This window comes from Malaclemys terrapin, chromosome 3, assembly GCF_027887155.1.
Source record: "Malaclemys terrapin pileata isolate rMalTer1 chromosome 3, rMalTer1.hap1, whole genome shotgun sequence".
Taxonomy (NCBI): domain Eukaryota; kingdom Metazoa; phylum Chordata; order Testudines; family Emydidae; genus Malaclemys; species Malaclemys terrapin.
In genome coordinates, this window is record NC_071507.1 from 4755015 (window position 1) to 4771332 (window position 16318).

Genomic DNA, 16318 nt, shown 5'->3' on the forward strand with positions numbered 1-16318 from the left:
GCAGATATTTGTAAAAAATGATCTTGGAGGAAGATACCCTGGACCCTCCTACAAAGGCTTCACCAGAACACACAGAAATGACACATCCCTGTGCGCTCTAGCTACCTATCGTAGGTTTTCATCTATCCCCCATTCGTTTCGTTACCCAGCTAGAAAATGGGGAAAGTACCACTTCCCCACCTCAGAGGGGTGTTGTGAGGATAAGCGCATTAAACAATCAGACGCTGTGATGATAGGGGGCCAGATATGCATCTCAGCTAGACAGTACTTGAAACCCTCTTCATTCGTTTTTTGAAACTGGAGTTCAAGTAGATGGTGTCCTTTTAAAACCTGCATTTCCTTCATTTTGTAACCATCATTTTTTGACAGTGTTCTTCTTCGGCTTAAACATTTGAGTTTCGTTTAGAATTTAAGATGTAAAGGTTTACGTAAAAAAAAATTGTACCCATCTGCTAATAATTAGTTCAACAATTAGAGTTGCCAAAACTCTTTGAACCGGCCACCACTGCCTTATCTCAGAAAATTTGCCTTTCATGTGCATTGAAAATGCTCTCTGACGGTTCAGTGATCTAAGACTAGCAAATTTCTTAGGATGTGGTAAAGTAATTCAGTTTTTTTTTAAATAAATGTAATTTTGATTAGCCTCATTCATAGGCTAAATTCTCACATGCAAAGCGTGCCCAGAACTCTTTGAATTCAATGGGAATTGCATGCACATATCTGAGGGCAAAACTTTGCCCAGTATATTTATTTTTTCAGTGTTTTAGGTAAGCTGACTTAGGGCTGAATCCTGAATGCCTTTTGCCCTCAAGTCCCAATTCAGCAGGGTACTTAACTTTAAATGCACCTGCTTAGGTACCTTGCCAAAATGGGGCTTCAGCCAACCAGTTCATTGGGGGGTTGGGATGTGCTAGGAGTACAGGAGCAAGCCAAGAATGTTTTATTTATTTACTTACATATTTGCTCACTGGAACAAACTCATGAGGCATATCTTGACCTGCATGAATGCCAAAGGGACATACAGTGTTCACAACTCTCACAATTGTAGCACAGGCCTCATGATATTTGGGTTTTCCTTAACACCCCAGCCCCGGAAGCCATGTGATCACATGCAAATCTCAGCTTTCATCTAACAGAAAAAAAGTTTCTAACCTTCACGGCTTTGGAGAAAGGCTCAAAAACGTGAGGCCTGAAGGCTCAGAAAGCAGAAGCCAATGAATCACAAATTATGATTTTTTTAATCTCCTGACTGTTAAGCCAGTCTCCTGATTTTGCGAGGCCTGACTCATGATTTTGAATGCTTGTGGCTTGCAGTGCTGGGACAGTGATCCTCCCACCTCCCTCTGGCACATTGGGTCTCCGGGACCACACAGTGCAGGTGACACCTTTATGTGAATAATTGCTCAGACCAGGGATTAATTCACCCCTTCCTGCCAGGCGAGGGCCTGGCCAATTTGCCACTTCCAGGCTGGATCACCGTAACTCACAGTTTCTGAAGCTGAATGGCAAGATGATGTTCAGGAGCCAGCCAGTTGCCTGCCTTCTCCATGGCTCAGGCTGCTGTGAGCACATCGGGCATGTCCTCAAGTCCTTCCACGGGCACCCAGTTGGCTTCTGATGCCAGCATAAGCCGTTGGGCTTCATTTGCAAAACAATGAATGGATCAGGCCCCAGCTCCAACAAGGCCAAAGTTTGATCTATTCATCTGCACCACAGCACTTACCTCTGGGGCCATGTAGATCTCAAAGCCCACAGTGAAGCACATGAGAGCAGGGGTGGCTGAGAGGCAGATGAAAGAAGGAAGACTCTGCAATGGTCCTTGGTAGGGGCAGGATTTACCCCGGCTCAATAAGTTCTGGGGCCTGCCGCAAGTCCCTGACTTGTCCAGCTCGGTCCAAGGGGACCAGGGTGAGGTCCACATAGGTCCAAGGGGACCACAGGGAGGCCAAGCTCCTCCATATGGAGACCTCTGCTCCCCAGCTTGGTGGTGCCGGCTTCCTGCCAGTGCAACTTCTGCGGAGCTGGGATCCCAGGAATTCCCCTGGCTACCACCCACACACTCCCATGCCCTCCATGGAGAAGGCTTCATGGAAAAGGTAATACAGCCTCAGGCCAATGGAGAAGCAATACAGATTCCCTGCAGCCTCACCTCCACCCAATATGGGGCTGGTCATTCCCCATCCCAAGCCCACCCAGGCCCCTCCTTTTCTGTCCTCATAGACCCCATGGAGAGGTACAAGAGGCAGAGCCTCACCTTCTGTGTGGGATGGAGGGCGATCCATATGCAAAGAGCCAAAGTTTTTAGGCACCTGAAGATGCAGATAGATGCCTAACTCCCATGGGAGCACGGTGCCTAGCCTGCTTAGGTGCTTTTCAAAATCCCACTAGGCACCTAGTTGCATCTTCCGTCAGCTGAATACTTTTGAAAATCTGGGCCCAGGTATTCACGCCACTAAAAGCACCATTGGAATTGGCTGTCCCCATTACCCAGCACACCTTGTGGGCAGCCTCATTAAAGTCGCCAGAGTTGAACGGACATGGCTCATGAGCTATCCTTCCCCCTGTGGGGGCTTTCCCTTTAATTCAGGCAGGAGGCCCCTCTTTGGGGCAGCGTGAGGAAACTTGAGTATTATTTATATGACAGCAGAGCTTGGGGTCCCACTGCGCTAGGCACTACACAAATGTATCGTTAAAGAAGGTCCCAGCCCCTAAGAGCCTACAACCTGACTAGACAAGACAGAGAGGGTAGGAGTGACTTGTTCAGTGCCACACAGAAGGTCAGTGACAGAGCCAGGAATAGACTCCAGGGGTACGTCCACACTGCCCACTAAGCCCAGGGATCTGACTCAGGTTTGAGCCCAAGCCCCCATTCTGTCCACACACACATCAGTCTGACTCGGGACAGCAAGTGCTCAAGACCTGGGTTCTCAGACCCTGCTTGGGGTGGGAGTGTCAGTGCCTAAGTCCCACTGTGACCCAGGTCCAAACCCTGTTATTCTGCAGTGTGGACACCGCTCATGCTGCAGACGTGAGTCAGAAGGTCTGTGTAGTGCAGTGTGGACATATTCACATGGCTGAGACTGGGTCCAGCAGTTGTGAACCCAGATTTACCATGCAGTGTAGACGCTCAAGCACAGGCTTGGAAGCACCAAGTCCACAAGCCCAGGTCCCACAGACCCAGGTTTACAATGCAGTGTAGACATAGCCTAGGTCTCCTGACACCCACTCCTTTTCCCTACATGCTCTACACTGCTTGTCTTTGTTTTGGTGCTGCCTGCCCTGTACGTCTGTGCATAAAGGCCTTTGGTTTTCAGTGTTGGCAATCCCCTTTCACTCAGCACTACATGTGTTTATTTTGAAACCAATGCTTTAGAGGATCAGGGCTATTTTCTTATACATCTTTTGTAATGAGTTTTTAATTATGTGGACTAGAAGTGCCCGTGTGACATCACAGACCACCAAAATGCAAGACACGTGTCTGCAGGAGAGATCCACTAGAAAGAGGGTACGCATCTTTCTCATTTCCCTTCCCAGGAAGAATCTCATTAGCTTTATTTGGTGTGATGTTTTGTTTGGACTCTTCTGTCTGAGAAAGGTTACACTCATTTTATTCATGCTTTGAGGGTGCTGCTATCGTTCTTCTGTTCTGAAGCAGTTCCCATTCTGAATTCTAGCTCTGTCTTAAATCTATAGACATGCCATGGAACTAAATATGGCCAATAGTGATCAATTTCAGGAGGTCTGATGGCCATTAAGATATATTTAACTAAATTCATGGGGCCAGATACTTCTCTGATGTAATTGCATTGCCTTCCACTTGGCCTCCTCTCTGTAAACTATAGTCTGTTTAGTGTGACAAATATCATGTAAGTCTGGCGGAGCTCTCCCCTATTTAAAATACTCTTTCTTTTCTCTCCCTGTGCTTTATACTCAAGTGCAAGGTCAGCAAAGATCTCCCAGGTTTTGCAACCTTCTGTAATCTCCAGTTGGACCTCAGTCCTTCATTAGGGTTATTACATGTATTAGGGTAGCACCTAGTGGCTCCAACCACATTTATAGCCCCTTTGTGGTAGACCCTGTACAAACACACAGTAAGAAACAGCCCTTTCCTTAAAGAGCCTGCAATCTAAATAGATTGAGTGACCTGCCCGGAGCCACGCACAGAGCTGGCTGCAGTGCTGAGAAATCAACGCAGGTTTCCTGAGCTCCAGTCCAGTCCTTTTAACCACACAACCATACTTACAATGAATGCAAAGTGACTCATTTTAGAGAGACAGTCTAGAACTGGCCGGAGGAAGATTCTAGCAGCGAGCTGCTTCCAGATTGGACAAAGGGCATGGGAAGATGTCACTTTTGGTGAAGCTTCTTCAGGAGGTGCAGAAATAGGGCACTTGTGGCTCCAGTGGATTGGAGGAGAACTGCACGACTAGAGGCCACGGTCTGCTGCTGTGCACAGAGAAGACGCGGGCCCCAGGGAAGGAATCCAAGCTCGCGCATCGGTTGTAGTCACTTTTTATTAAGGTTTGTAATTATAAAAATAGATCATAATGTTGCTGCGTATTTGTCCATTTACACTCTGGGAGAGAGACATTATCCATGGGCAGAAACCGGTTCAGAGCACAGATCCTTGGGCTAAGGCCTTGGAGACACTGAATGAATCCTCTCTAGAGTAAATGCACATCAGAGTGACAGGATAAAGTCTATGGCATCGTAAGCAATGAACAGTGGTGGTAGATCTAGTGAAAAATCTGTGACTGCTATATATCCAGAGATCTCTTGTGTGAAAGAAAGAAAGAAAAAAAGAAAGAAAGAAAGAAAATGATTCTCTCCCATTACCACCTTCCAACTTAACTGAGGAAATCACTCACTCAAGGCACAGGGTCAATGAATGTCCAGATCTCATTCACTTGTGCATTAAAAAGTCATTGTCTCTTTTTATTGCCTGGGCTTGTTTCAAACACAGTCTCTTCCTCTCCAGAGGCGCCTCTTTGAATGCAGTTGTGCTTTTAGGTTCTGTTTCATTTTCGAAGTTGCCGGTGTTTGACCCAAAACTCTCCCTCTCTCCGATGATTCATTGCAAGCTCTAGGAAGATGAGGCGGGGATAGAAAGTCCATGTATGTTATTTAGGGTTTCTTGAGGTTTGCCTACGGGACTGGAAGGTTTTCTGTCCACAACTGCAGCAAGGGAGAGAAAGAGAAGCAAGTAGGTTGGCATACTCCTAATGCATTGACTGTAACACTTCTGTTTGTTTCATTACGTGGCATCAGACTGAGGCTAGGTCTACACTACCCGCCTGAATCGGCGGTAGAAATCGACCTCTCGGGGATCGATTTATCGCGTCCCGTCGGGACGCGACAATCGATCCCCGAATCGACGCTCTTACTCCACCAGCAGAGGTGGGAGTAAGCGCCGTCGACAGGAAGCTGCAGAGGTCGATTTTGCCGCCGTCCTCACAGCGGGGTAAGTCGGCTGCGATACGTCGAATTCAGCTACGCTATTCACGTAGCTGAATTTGCGTATCTTAAATCGACTCCCCCCTGTAGTGTAGATGTAGCCTGAGACTTCATATGGAACCTGATTAGTTTCGCTTTATACTGGCAGTATGTTTGCTCACCTATGGCCCAAAGAATCTGCCATGTCAATTTCACATTCACACACTGGTTGATCAATAGTTGTTAGGCATTTCTTTTAAAAATCCTCTAACAACCTTTCCCTTTCCCTGCAAGCCAGGGAGACATTTTCTGCCCTGAACCAGTGACAAGTCTCCTCCCAAGACCTTTAGTAGACTCATAATTTCACTTGCACTAACTGAAGCCTCCAGGCTTGAAATAACCCACCTTCCAAGGCACAGCCCATCTGAAAGAAAAGAGCAAGTCCCCCATCTGGCTGCCAATGGATGGCTGATCAATTCCTGTTTCGCAAGCGAGTGGGAAATACACGATCGGGTGCACTGAATGAAGCCTGTTCCTGTTTTAATCTTGGTTTCTGACTAGTCGTCTTCCCGGTTGATGGTTGTAAACATCCACCTCGGAGATTTGGCTCAACCCCAGGGACATACGCGCTTTAGCGCCTGCTCTGCTATTGTGTGTGTGTGTGTGTGTGTGTGTGTGTGTGTTAGGGTGACCAGATGTCCCGATTTTATAGGGACAGTCCCTATTTTAGGGTCTTTTTCTTATATAGGCTCCTATAACCCCCCCCCCACCCTCTGTCCCGATTTTTCACACTTGCTGTCTGGTCACTGTGTGTGTGTGTGGGGGGGGGGGGTGTTAAGGCTTCGGGAAGGGCCCCCAAGTTTGTTAGAAATGCAGTGACTATGTCAGTGACCGGTCGCTGTCTCCTCTCTCCTGCCCCTCAGTCTTAAGCGACTGCTGCCTCTCTGCCTAGGAAGACACAATTATGTTAGAAGCAAATGAGTTATTTTTCCACCTCCGATGGAGCAACCGCCGGCAAAGATTGGGCGTGGGGGGGGGGGGTGCTTCTTGTCGTTTATGGTCCTTTATGGGGTCCCTTCCTGGTTGCGCGCTGTACTTGTGGCGTGGGGAAGATGTATGTTAAATCCCCTTCAGTTCCCCTCTCCCCGCACACATCTGTATTCGATAGAGGGCCGAAAGCTTCACACCCAACGCGCCTGCAGCGCTTGGCTTCTCGCAGGGCTGGGGGCACGCCAGAGCCCGGCCCGTCTGGAGGGACGAGAGGGGATTTGCCTTTTTTTTTTTTTTTTTTTTCCCAAACTGTGGCGTGTTCCCCCTCCCGGCACAAGCTTGTTTTAATTCGCTTCGATCTCGCGCACCGCGGAGGCTTGGACTCCACTTTCGCTCCGCGGTGCGCGGGTCCCACCGGCTGTGCTGAGACGTGCAACTCAATGCAAGCCACAAGACACATTCCCTTCCTAACGGGCCCTGGGCTAGATATCAAATACCCCCTTCAGGGCAGGGCAGCAGAGCCCGATCGGCCGCTGGGCTACCACAATCTGCTGCTGCTTTCCTGGGGGGCGTGGGAGGGGCGTCTTTTTTGCAAAACGCATCCATTTTCCAGACTCAATCTGGCTGAAATAAGCAAGATCGGGCCCCAAGCTTTTGAGGCCAGTCCTGGACGGAGCTACGCCGCCTCCTCGGGGAGTCCTACAGGTGACAGGGCCGACCCCAGAGGCAGGTATGTATCGAAAGACAGAGAGAAAGAAAGAAAGAACCCGAATCGCAGGTGTAAACCACGGGATATTGCTGTCAGGCCCTCGCCTTCCCTGGCTTTAAGCGCCCCTTGCGATGTATGCGCTCGCTAAAGCGACTTTCCACGCATAAGGCGAGCGGGATCGGGCCCGAAATCAACCCCGTGGTTAGCGTTTGCGAAGGCCTGGCATGGCATCTAGTTTAGACGCTCACGGTGGAGGCGCTGCGTTTCCTTTGGTTTAAGGCAACGTTTGGGTTGGTTTGACCAGTATTTATCCCCCCAAGCGCTGTGCAGCCCCCAGACGGATCGATCCCTCCAAGAAATTGACCCCACCCTCGCTGATGTGGGGGGCTTGTGCAGTCCGATTTCAATAGACACCGATGATCTCTCCCAGGGTATGAAATGAGAATGGTCGGAAAACAGCCTGGAATTGGGGGAGGAGATGTCAAAATGGGTAACATTGATTGTAATGGTGCTTCTTTAACCTCCCAGTGGCTCTGGGATGCACCTAACAGGTTTAGGAGCGGCTTTGACAATGGATGGTTCCTATTTCTGGAATGGGAACAAAATAAACACACAGGCAATAAGAACCTGCACAAATGTAAGTGGGTCTTTTACAAACAGCAAATCTGTAGGTTCTGAATACGATTTATTCATCCGTGTATGGGAAATTCCCGCGCGTTAATTGTGATCAACTCATACTTCTCTCCTCCTTTTCCTGTTTCTACAGGGCCGGAGGTGCCCAGATCTTTCACTATTCCTTCCGGTCCCTGGCAGGGCTTCCCAGGCCTTCGAGTTGCTGGGGTTTCATTATGATCAAATAAAAGGTTTAATTAAATACAGTAATGGTCAAATTGTCCAAGGTGCTGAGCACTCACTGATTATTATTATTATTATTATTATAGAAAATCTGTCCATAAATGAATCTATCTACTTCCTTTTCAATTACTGCTTTTGATTTGTTTTACGTTTCCAAGCGGATCAGCCAGACAAAGTACCAGGTTTGGTACGATTACAGCGGCGGTATATAAAGGTAAAATGAAACTTTCTTGGTCGCAGCTATCTTGAGAATATACGAAATATACTAGATGCATGCGCGCTGTTTAGATGAGTGAATTTTGTTTGCTGGATAGCAGTTAAGTGGGGTGGGGGAGGAGGGTTGAGTGTCAGAGACTGTGTGTGTCTACCTGGACACATCTCAGTTGAGTCAATCATTACTTATCCAGTAAAATAACTTACATGAGATATAGGAAGCTATTGCAGGGATGTTTTTTATACTCTCAGTTCTGAGGTGTTTAGAGTTTGTCATACTTTTTATTAAAATTGAAGGATTCTCTCTCTCTCTCTCTCTCACACACACACACACACACACACTGTATTTTGATAAACAATACATTAGATAGATAGATAGATAGATAGATAGATACCAAAAAATTAGTCAAACTAGAAAGGGCATAGATACTTAAAATTCTTTCTTTCTTTCCTTTTCAAAAATCCTTTTATGGCTATTAATCGTTATCCCTTATTGTACACAATCACTCATTATTAACGATAATAATGAGGTTGTAACTCTCAGAAGGCTACATTAGTTAGGCAAAAATGGTTAAGGGTCGTACATTAAAACAGGAATACATACATTAGCTGATAACTGGAAAATGAATTGCAAATGTGAAAAAAGACTAGAGACATTTTAATGTACAAGGCAACAAAGCGCAAAGAATAGAAGCGGAACAGATGCGTTAGCATTTTTAAATGAAACCACATATCAAAGAAATAAAACGTCCCAAAATGGACCGATGTGATTAATAGAAGAAAAAATGTTCAACATTAAAAAATATACTACAGTATAGAGACGCGTTCCAATCAGAAACATGTGATCGCTTATTATACTCCTATGGTATATTACTTTAAATACTCCCTGAGGGGGGAAAAATAACTAGTATAAGCGATTTATAATGTTAGTCATTTTCATTGAAAGAGTGTGTCTTTCTTAGATCTCGATTATCCACCAGCACTTCGGCAAGATTTATGGTCAGAGGTATCCAGTAAAAATACTTATTTAATATGGCTAAAATTATTATTACTAAAAACGAATGTCTCTAATGCTTAACCTCTGTCACTTCGCTGTATTTATTATATGATACAGCATATCACTGGGACATTTCTTTTCTGTTTCATTGCCTACAATGCACACTCTAGGCGCAGATAATTACCTCTAAGAAAGAAATCCTTGTCTTAAAGAATTAAAAGCTGGATTTTTGCCCCAGATCGTTCTGCTTCCTCTGAGATTTCCATCTCACATGATTGAACATTAAGAGGAAAGAATGGTTTCCACGTTGAATCTTTGTGTTTTTACTGGTAACAAATATGAAGTATGTTTGAGCGCAAGGGCTGTACGATTCTGAACTAGCAGATATTTTAGCAAGGACAAAATCTGAAATGATTGTAGGTGCCCCTTGAGGGCGGGGGGGGGGGGAGTAACCTTATTAATGTATTTTCAGATTTCCATAAAAATGTAGAAGTGCTAGGACTTAAACAACCTTTTAAACTTAGCACTTGCATTTAAAAGTAACAAGCAGAATGTGACTGTTATGAGTCTGTACACTGCAGTGACTATCAGCCAGCACCTAAAAGGGTTTTATTTGATAGGAAAGGATCCTAACCCACAGCTTCAAAATTATCCTAGTGCTAGCGCGTTTTACTTATAATTTGTTTCCTATCAAATATTGGCTCCCACTCAACGCTCCAGCTAAGCGCATGAAACGGCTCATTATACCTATTTGTCATTTTTTTTAAACATGAATAAAAAGGAAAGAGCAGGTCATTCCTCCACATCGTCTTTGAGCTTTCCACCCTCCAAAATACTAAAATCCAAGGGCCGATCCAACTCCAGCTGAAGTCACTGGAAAGATACGAAAACTGCTGGGCCGGGCCTCCAATGGGCACAACTGAGAAATGAAAAATCTGATGGTTTAGGGCCCGATCCTGCATTTATGAACTAGTATAGAACTCAATTTCCGAGGCAAAGAGAGAGAGAGAGAGAGAGAGCGGCTATTCTCTTCCACAGGCTAATTGTATCTATTCATTTTAAAAGTTCTATATTACATGTAATTTTACAAATTCTATATAAACACATGTGCGTGAAAAACAATTATATATGTGTGTGTTTTATATATATATATATAAGAAATGCCTGTTATACATATATATATATATACACACACACACACATCAGTATGTTATTTTATATCTATATAGTGTAATAGACAATATATATACATATATTAAACGTAGGCATGTTCTATTATAGCTATATAAGATATATATTCTGAGGATGTTATATAACTATGCAAACAAAGAGCATTTTTAATAAACATGGGAATGTCCATATAGCTATATATATTACACGCGTATATGTATATGGAACAACATATTATTTGGATATTATTAATTATATTATATTTTATATATAAGAGATCAATCTGTGTCTGTCCAGGGATTGATTTACTGATATCATTGCTCTACACAGCAGTCCGTTCCGGGGCTGGTATATAACTACTCAAGCACAGAGGATTTTTGTAAAGCGTGGGAATGTTCCGTAGAGCTGTATGTATCTTACAGGCACGTCTCTCTGTATATGCTGTTCTGTAGCTACACAGTGCGTGTAAGGGAACAGCCCGCTCCCAGGGTTTCTGAAGGGCTCTGTGGAGTTGCTGGACTTGCAGCGCAGAACCCTGGTCTCAGTCAGTCACTGCAGGGACAGACACACTCTGTTCTCCTGCGGGGTGGAAGTGGCTGCGGATATTCTGCCACCTGTGTGGCTGGGAGAGGAAAGTGGCTGGTGCAAAACGACCCCAGCCGGCGTCTCTCCACAGGCCCCTCGGCGAGCAAAGGCTGCGGGGCAGGGAGGCTGGCCCGGCCGTGCAGAAGCGAAGGACCAAGTGCTCAGGTCACCAGGCAGGTCACTAAGATTTCCCTCCCTCCCTCCCTCCCTCCCTCTCCACCCGGCCTGGGGGTGACTCCGCATCCCCCGCGCTCCTGGGCTCTCTCGCCCCCTTACCTTCTCGGGCGGGATGCTTGAAGGCCATGGCGGTGCCCAGCTCTCCTCCGGGGAGCGTCACTCCGGGCCCGTGGTGAGCCAGGGGGCTGCTTTGCGCCTGCCAGTGGTGCCCGGGGGTGATGTAGCCCGCCCCGGAGCCAGCATAAACCCCGTGCTGGTTGGAAGAGGGGTAGGCGCAGGCTGGGAGGAAGCTGCCGACGGTGGAAAGGCCAGGGGCAGGCTGCGGAGAGAAGGAGAGAGAGGCTGTTACAGGAATTACAGACAACCCGGATTCTGCTGGGGGCCGAGGCCGGAATGGGATCGGAAGGTGACTTGCTCCCTGGAAGGTTACACATTTGCCTCTCAATGGATACAGCCCCTACCTCTGCGATCAGGGCATCGCATTGGGGGGGGGGGGTCTAGGTTGGATATTAGGAAACACTGTTTCCCTAGGAGGGTGGTGAAGCACTGGAATGGGTTACCTAGGGAGGTGATGGAATCTCCTTCCTTGGAGGTTTTTAAGGCCCGGCTTGACAAAGCCCTGGCTGGGATGATTTAGTTGGGGTTGGTCCTGCTTTGAGCAGGGGGTTGGACTAGATACCTCCTGAGGTCCCTTCCCACCCTGATATTCTATGAGTCTATGATTGCCGAGCACCGGGGGTGGCAAAAGATTTGTGCATCGCCTGTTTCGGTTCATCTTTTTCTTTTTACGGAGTAACAGGCCTGGAGACAGAAATCAGCCCCTTTCCACCATGCGATTCCACGGATCGTTTGGATTCGATTTCTTTGACTACCCGAGAGAACGGGGAGGCGGGGACAGAAAATGGGGGAAATGTTGAATTACAACGACAACAAAACCTAAGGAAATCCCCAGCTGGGGCTATGAAAATATTGATGCAATTACAATGGAAATATTCAATGCATCAGACAGTGTGTGTGGGGGAGGGGGATACACACGCCTACGGATGCCCGTGTAAACACACACCGATTCTGAGCTGAGGTGATACAAAAAATTATTCAACCAAAATTGATTCCTTTTGAGGCATCTACGTCTGTGTTTATGCTCTGGTGTATGCCACCGTACTCACACAATCTGGTGTCTTAAATGTAAAGTTATGAATTGCACACTCATTTTCACAGCCTCGGCTCGCGCTCTGTTTACATGTGTGTGCATGGACCCGTATGTGCACACGCACACAATCGGATGCTTTAAATGCATCAGTTTTAGTTGCACAAACATTTTCCCAATTCGAATTCACAATCTTCCTTCAAGGGGTGATCCCCAAATCTCTCCCCCTACCCCTCCCTTTCTCTCTCTCACACACACCATTTTCTTCACGGCTATTCCCCCTCAAACTGAAAACGCCTGGCTGGAAGATGTTACCTGGGGGTACTTAATGTCCGCTTCCATTGCCGCTTTATCAATCCCATTGACTGCCTGGGCGGGAGGGAAGGCCGTTCTGTTCACACTGGGCCAGTCTTCCATTTTGGGGGGGTAGGCAGACCCCTCTGTCCCAGCCAGAGGCCCTGGGATGGGAACAGATCGCAGGAGATGTACTCATCCGCATTCAGACCCTCCCTAGAACCATCCCAACCTAGCCACCCGCCTCGCTGTCCTATCCCATGACCCGGGATCTCTAAGCGCTGTGGAAAGCCGCGCAGGGCTCCGATCCTGCTCCGGGGTGAAGCCAGCCAGGAGATCAGCATCGAGTCAGGTTTTGTTTTGTTTTCGTTCAGAAACTGCGCGAGGGCAGGTTGGTCACTGGCTAAAATCGCACTGTCTAGGAGGCATTTTTAACACGGGCCAATTGCTGGAGCTTTGTATGAGAAGCATTCAAAATTGCGATCGATAAAGATCCTGGCCTTTAATATAAAACTCTGATGTCCCTATTCAAACAGCGTCGTCCAGAGGCTACAGACAGAATCCAGTTTTCAGACTGAAAGTTCTTTCTGGCTCCAGAATGTGCCTGAATCCGAAGCGAATACGCATTCGGGAGCCTGCTGTATAAACGTGACAATCGCTCACGCAGGCGTTAGCAGGACCCCGGGGCAGTAGGTTAGCGTCTCAAATTCGTCTCGCTGCTTAGAAAAACTGTGTACGAAGTCAAAAAGGACTGGGGGATCATAAAACACGAACTCTGATGGCCTAAATTATGACCAGCTTTGCTTACAATTCAGCTAAACACATTCTCCTCCCCCCAAAGTCTGTCTGTTTCACTAGGAAACTTTTAGGCTTTCTTATAATTTAAATTTTATATCGTTTTATAATTCCCAGACAGAAACGCATGCGGGTGATTTATTTACCTTTGGCGTTTGAAAGGATCAAAGGAGGGCATTTCCCCAAACGATGTGAACAGAACAAAAGTGGAACCGGGTATTAATTGATTCAATTCGGGTTTGTATAAATAAAGCGTGACAGAGAAATCTAAAAAACCCTGACCACGATCCAGTTTGCCAGCCAAGATCTGCCTGGTATCGTGTTTATAGTAATCATTTGTTTTGATCACTACTGAAGGATGCATTCTAGCTAGTGTGACAATTACAATATATTTGTTATTTTCTAATCAAGAAGGAGGGTAGAAGAAAGTTCTTTTAAAAAAGCTAAGAGGGCAGGAAAATTTCTGACAAGGAATCAGATGAATGTCTGAGACGTTTGCTTAGATCTGGCCAAAGGACATCGAGATATGAATTTGCTGGGGTTGGTTTTTTGGAGGGGGTGAGTGGAACTCGGAGCTCGGGATGTGTGGCTGGCAATCTCTCATCCCCACGAAAATATTTTCCACATTTTTCATAAAAAGTTCAAGATGTCGGTTGTTTTGCTCCAGCTGGCCCATCAGATCCGCCCTAAATGCACAGGGGTTATTTATGCAGCCCGTCTAGAGATTGTTTCGCCCGGGTTTATATACGTTTAAAAGTGATTTTTCAAAAGCCACGCGTGATTGTAGGTGCCTACGTTTCTGGGCGCCCGAAAAGGGGGAAAGCGCTGAGCACCCACCTGCTAAAAAAACCCAAGCGCCCCAATACGCGGGCACCCCAAACCATGAGTCTCTGAGGGCCCCTGCCAGGTAGAAAAAAACCAACCCACCAAACCCAGCGCCCACTGCAGTGCCGGTGGGCGAAGCTGCGCTCGCTGACCTGTTTGCTCCATGAAGGTTCGGATACCTAAGATGTTGCTGACTGAATGCGCCGAGGGCCAGGATCTGGGGATACTGACATGTCCAGCGGTGACCGGCACGCCCGGATGATGGCCCATTTTGGTCCCAGAGGAGGCCATGGGGTTGGGGTAGGGGTACTGGTAAATGTGGTTATAAGGCAGCGTTGGCTGCGGGGGAGGCTGCTTGGTGCTGTCGTAGGGCTGGGAGAGGTTCCCGATTTTGTTCCTTAAAATCCTGCTGATGGAGCTGACGGAGGGCACGTTGTACTTGTCACACACCCCGTCCGCCAGCAGCCGGTCCCGGATCTCCCATGCGAAGATCCCCGGGTCGCCTTGCTTGTAGTCTCGGATGTGCTTGACCACGTTGGGGGTGGTGACCCGCGGCTTGCTCCCGCCGATGGCTCCGGGTAGGATGGAGCCCGTCTCGTTGTAGCGGGCCAAGATTTTACTCACGCAGCCGTGAGAGACCCGCAACTGGCGACTGATGTCGCAGGGTCGGATCCCGAGCTGGGCCAGCTCCACGATCCTCAAGCGGATGGCGTTGGGCAGGGGTCTCCCGTTGACAAAGACGCCTCCCAGCTGATTCACTTCGCCGTAGGTTTGCTCTAGCGAAGGGGGGGGAGGACGGGTTAGCACCGCAAGATTTAAACAGGGGCAAGGGAAATGGAGCGATTCTGCCTGTCTAACCCCTGCACGGTACATGGAAAGCCCCAGCTCACCCCAAGCAGCCCCGCGCCCTACAGAAGAGACGCCCTGGATCCCGCGAAGGAACGGGCCCTGTCGGGGAAAGGACGCGACGCGGAGTATTGTGATGATTATTATCCCTTATGCCCGTGCCTGGGGGGTGGAGGGCGAGTGGAGGCTGCGCCCGAGGCCTCCCTGCGTGGGAATGGGGGTGCGCTTCCCCCGGTTGGGGTTTTGAATCCCATCGCTGGGTTAAGCAAAGCGAAACTGCGCGCCCGAAGCCCAGCCTGGCCGCTTCTCCTTCCCCTCTTCCCCCACCCCACCCCACTCGCAGAAATCAAACCCACCCGCAGCGACTTACCCATCGCCCGCAAAGAGACACGCGCCTTGCGCGCTCAGCTGCTCGCTCGCCCCGCCGGAGGCTCCGTCTTCCCCGGGGCAGGCGCGGATGCATAGAGGGGGGCTGCCTGCGAGCAGCAGCCAGGCTCCCCAGGAGACAAGGCGGGCTGCCCTTGCTCCGGGCCCCCGTCTCTCTGCTGCTCCCGGAACACTTTCAAAGGCGGCCGGGGACTCACGCCCAAAGTGATCTTCATCCGATCGGGGGGAAATTAGCCCGTCCAGGAGCCTGCCGTTTGCTCAGATCAATTTGACGTGTCTTCCACGTCAATCTCGGTGGTCACGCCGGAGTTGGCATTTCATTGGTTCCCGGCCTTGCGAACGGGCAGAGGGCTGCTGCTTCTGCGGGACTTTTCCCCCTTTCCGCCCTCCTCTCCCTCAACTACTCCTGAAACAACAGGGCGAGCGACACAGATGTCTGGAGCGGGGCTCTGTTGCCCAAGGCTGGATTCACTCCCCTCCCCTCCCCCCCAGCTGGGACGGGAATCGTTTTGCTAAGGATCATGGGGGGAGGGGGGAAGAAGGTGTTTGCAGCCGATTTCTTTAAACATCGGGTGACCCCGAGAAATTACACCCAGTTCATGTTTAGCCTCACCGAGGGGCCGATCTTCTAAAACCAGCAGGCGCCTCTCCATCAATAGAGTTTGGGGATCAAGCCCCACAGTGCATGTCACCTGTCCGCACCCAGCTCACGCCGTCCTCACTCACGCACAACTCCCAGGGACCGAACTGGTTTTGCCTGCGTGAGCAGTGTAGACACAGGACCTGTACAAAATAAAGCCGCCCAGACATTTACAGTCTAAATCCCATTATCACCTGCTGCGAGGAAGGTCATTTTGAAATATCAGTTCAGTAGAATGGAGACATTTCTGGGTTG

At 48.3% G+C, this 16318-nt stretch overlaps 1 protein-coding gene across 2 annotated transcripts; it reads right to left on the minus strand.

Moving 5' to 3' along the window:
• Positions 1-3639: 3639 nt before the first annotated feature.
• Positions 3640-15791, minus strand: PAX1 (paired box 1). 2 transcript variants are annotated; one of them, XM_054023145.1, is made up of 5 exons: positions 15407-15791; positions 14370-14966; positions 12592-12734; positions 11229-11448; positions 3640-5175 (listed from the first exon to the last, which is right to left on the minus strand). In XM_054023145.1, the coding sequence occupies exons 1-5, from the start codon at positions 15408-15410 to the stop codon at positions 5084-5086; spliced, it is 1056 nt and encodes a 351-aa protein (XP_053879120.1). In that variant the 5' UTR covers positions 15411-15791; the 3' UTR covers positions 3640-5083. The 2 variants fall into 2 exon arrangements, with proteins under 2 accessions (XP_053879120.1, XP_053879119.1); XM_054023144.1 differs by having other exon boundaries at positions 3641-5175; positions 14343-14966.
• Positions 15792-16318: the final 527 nt, after the last annotated feature.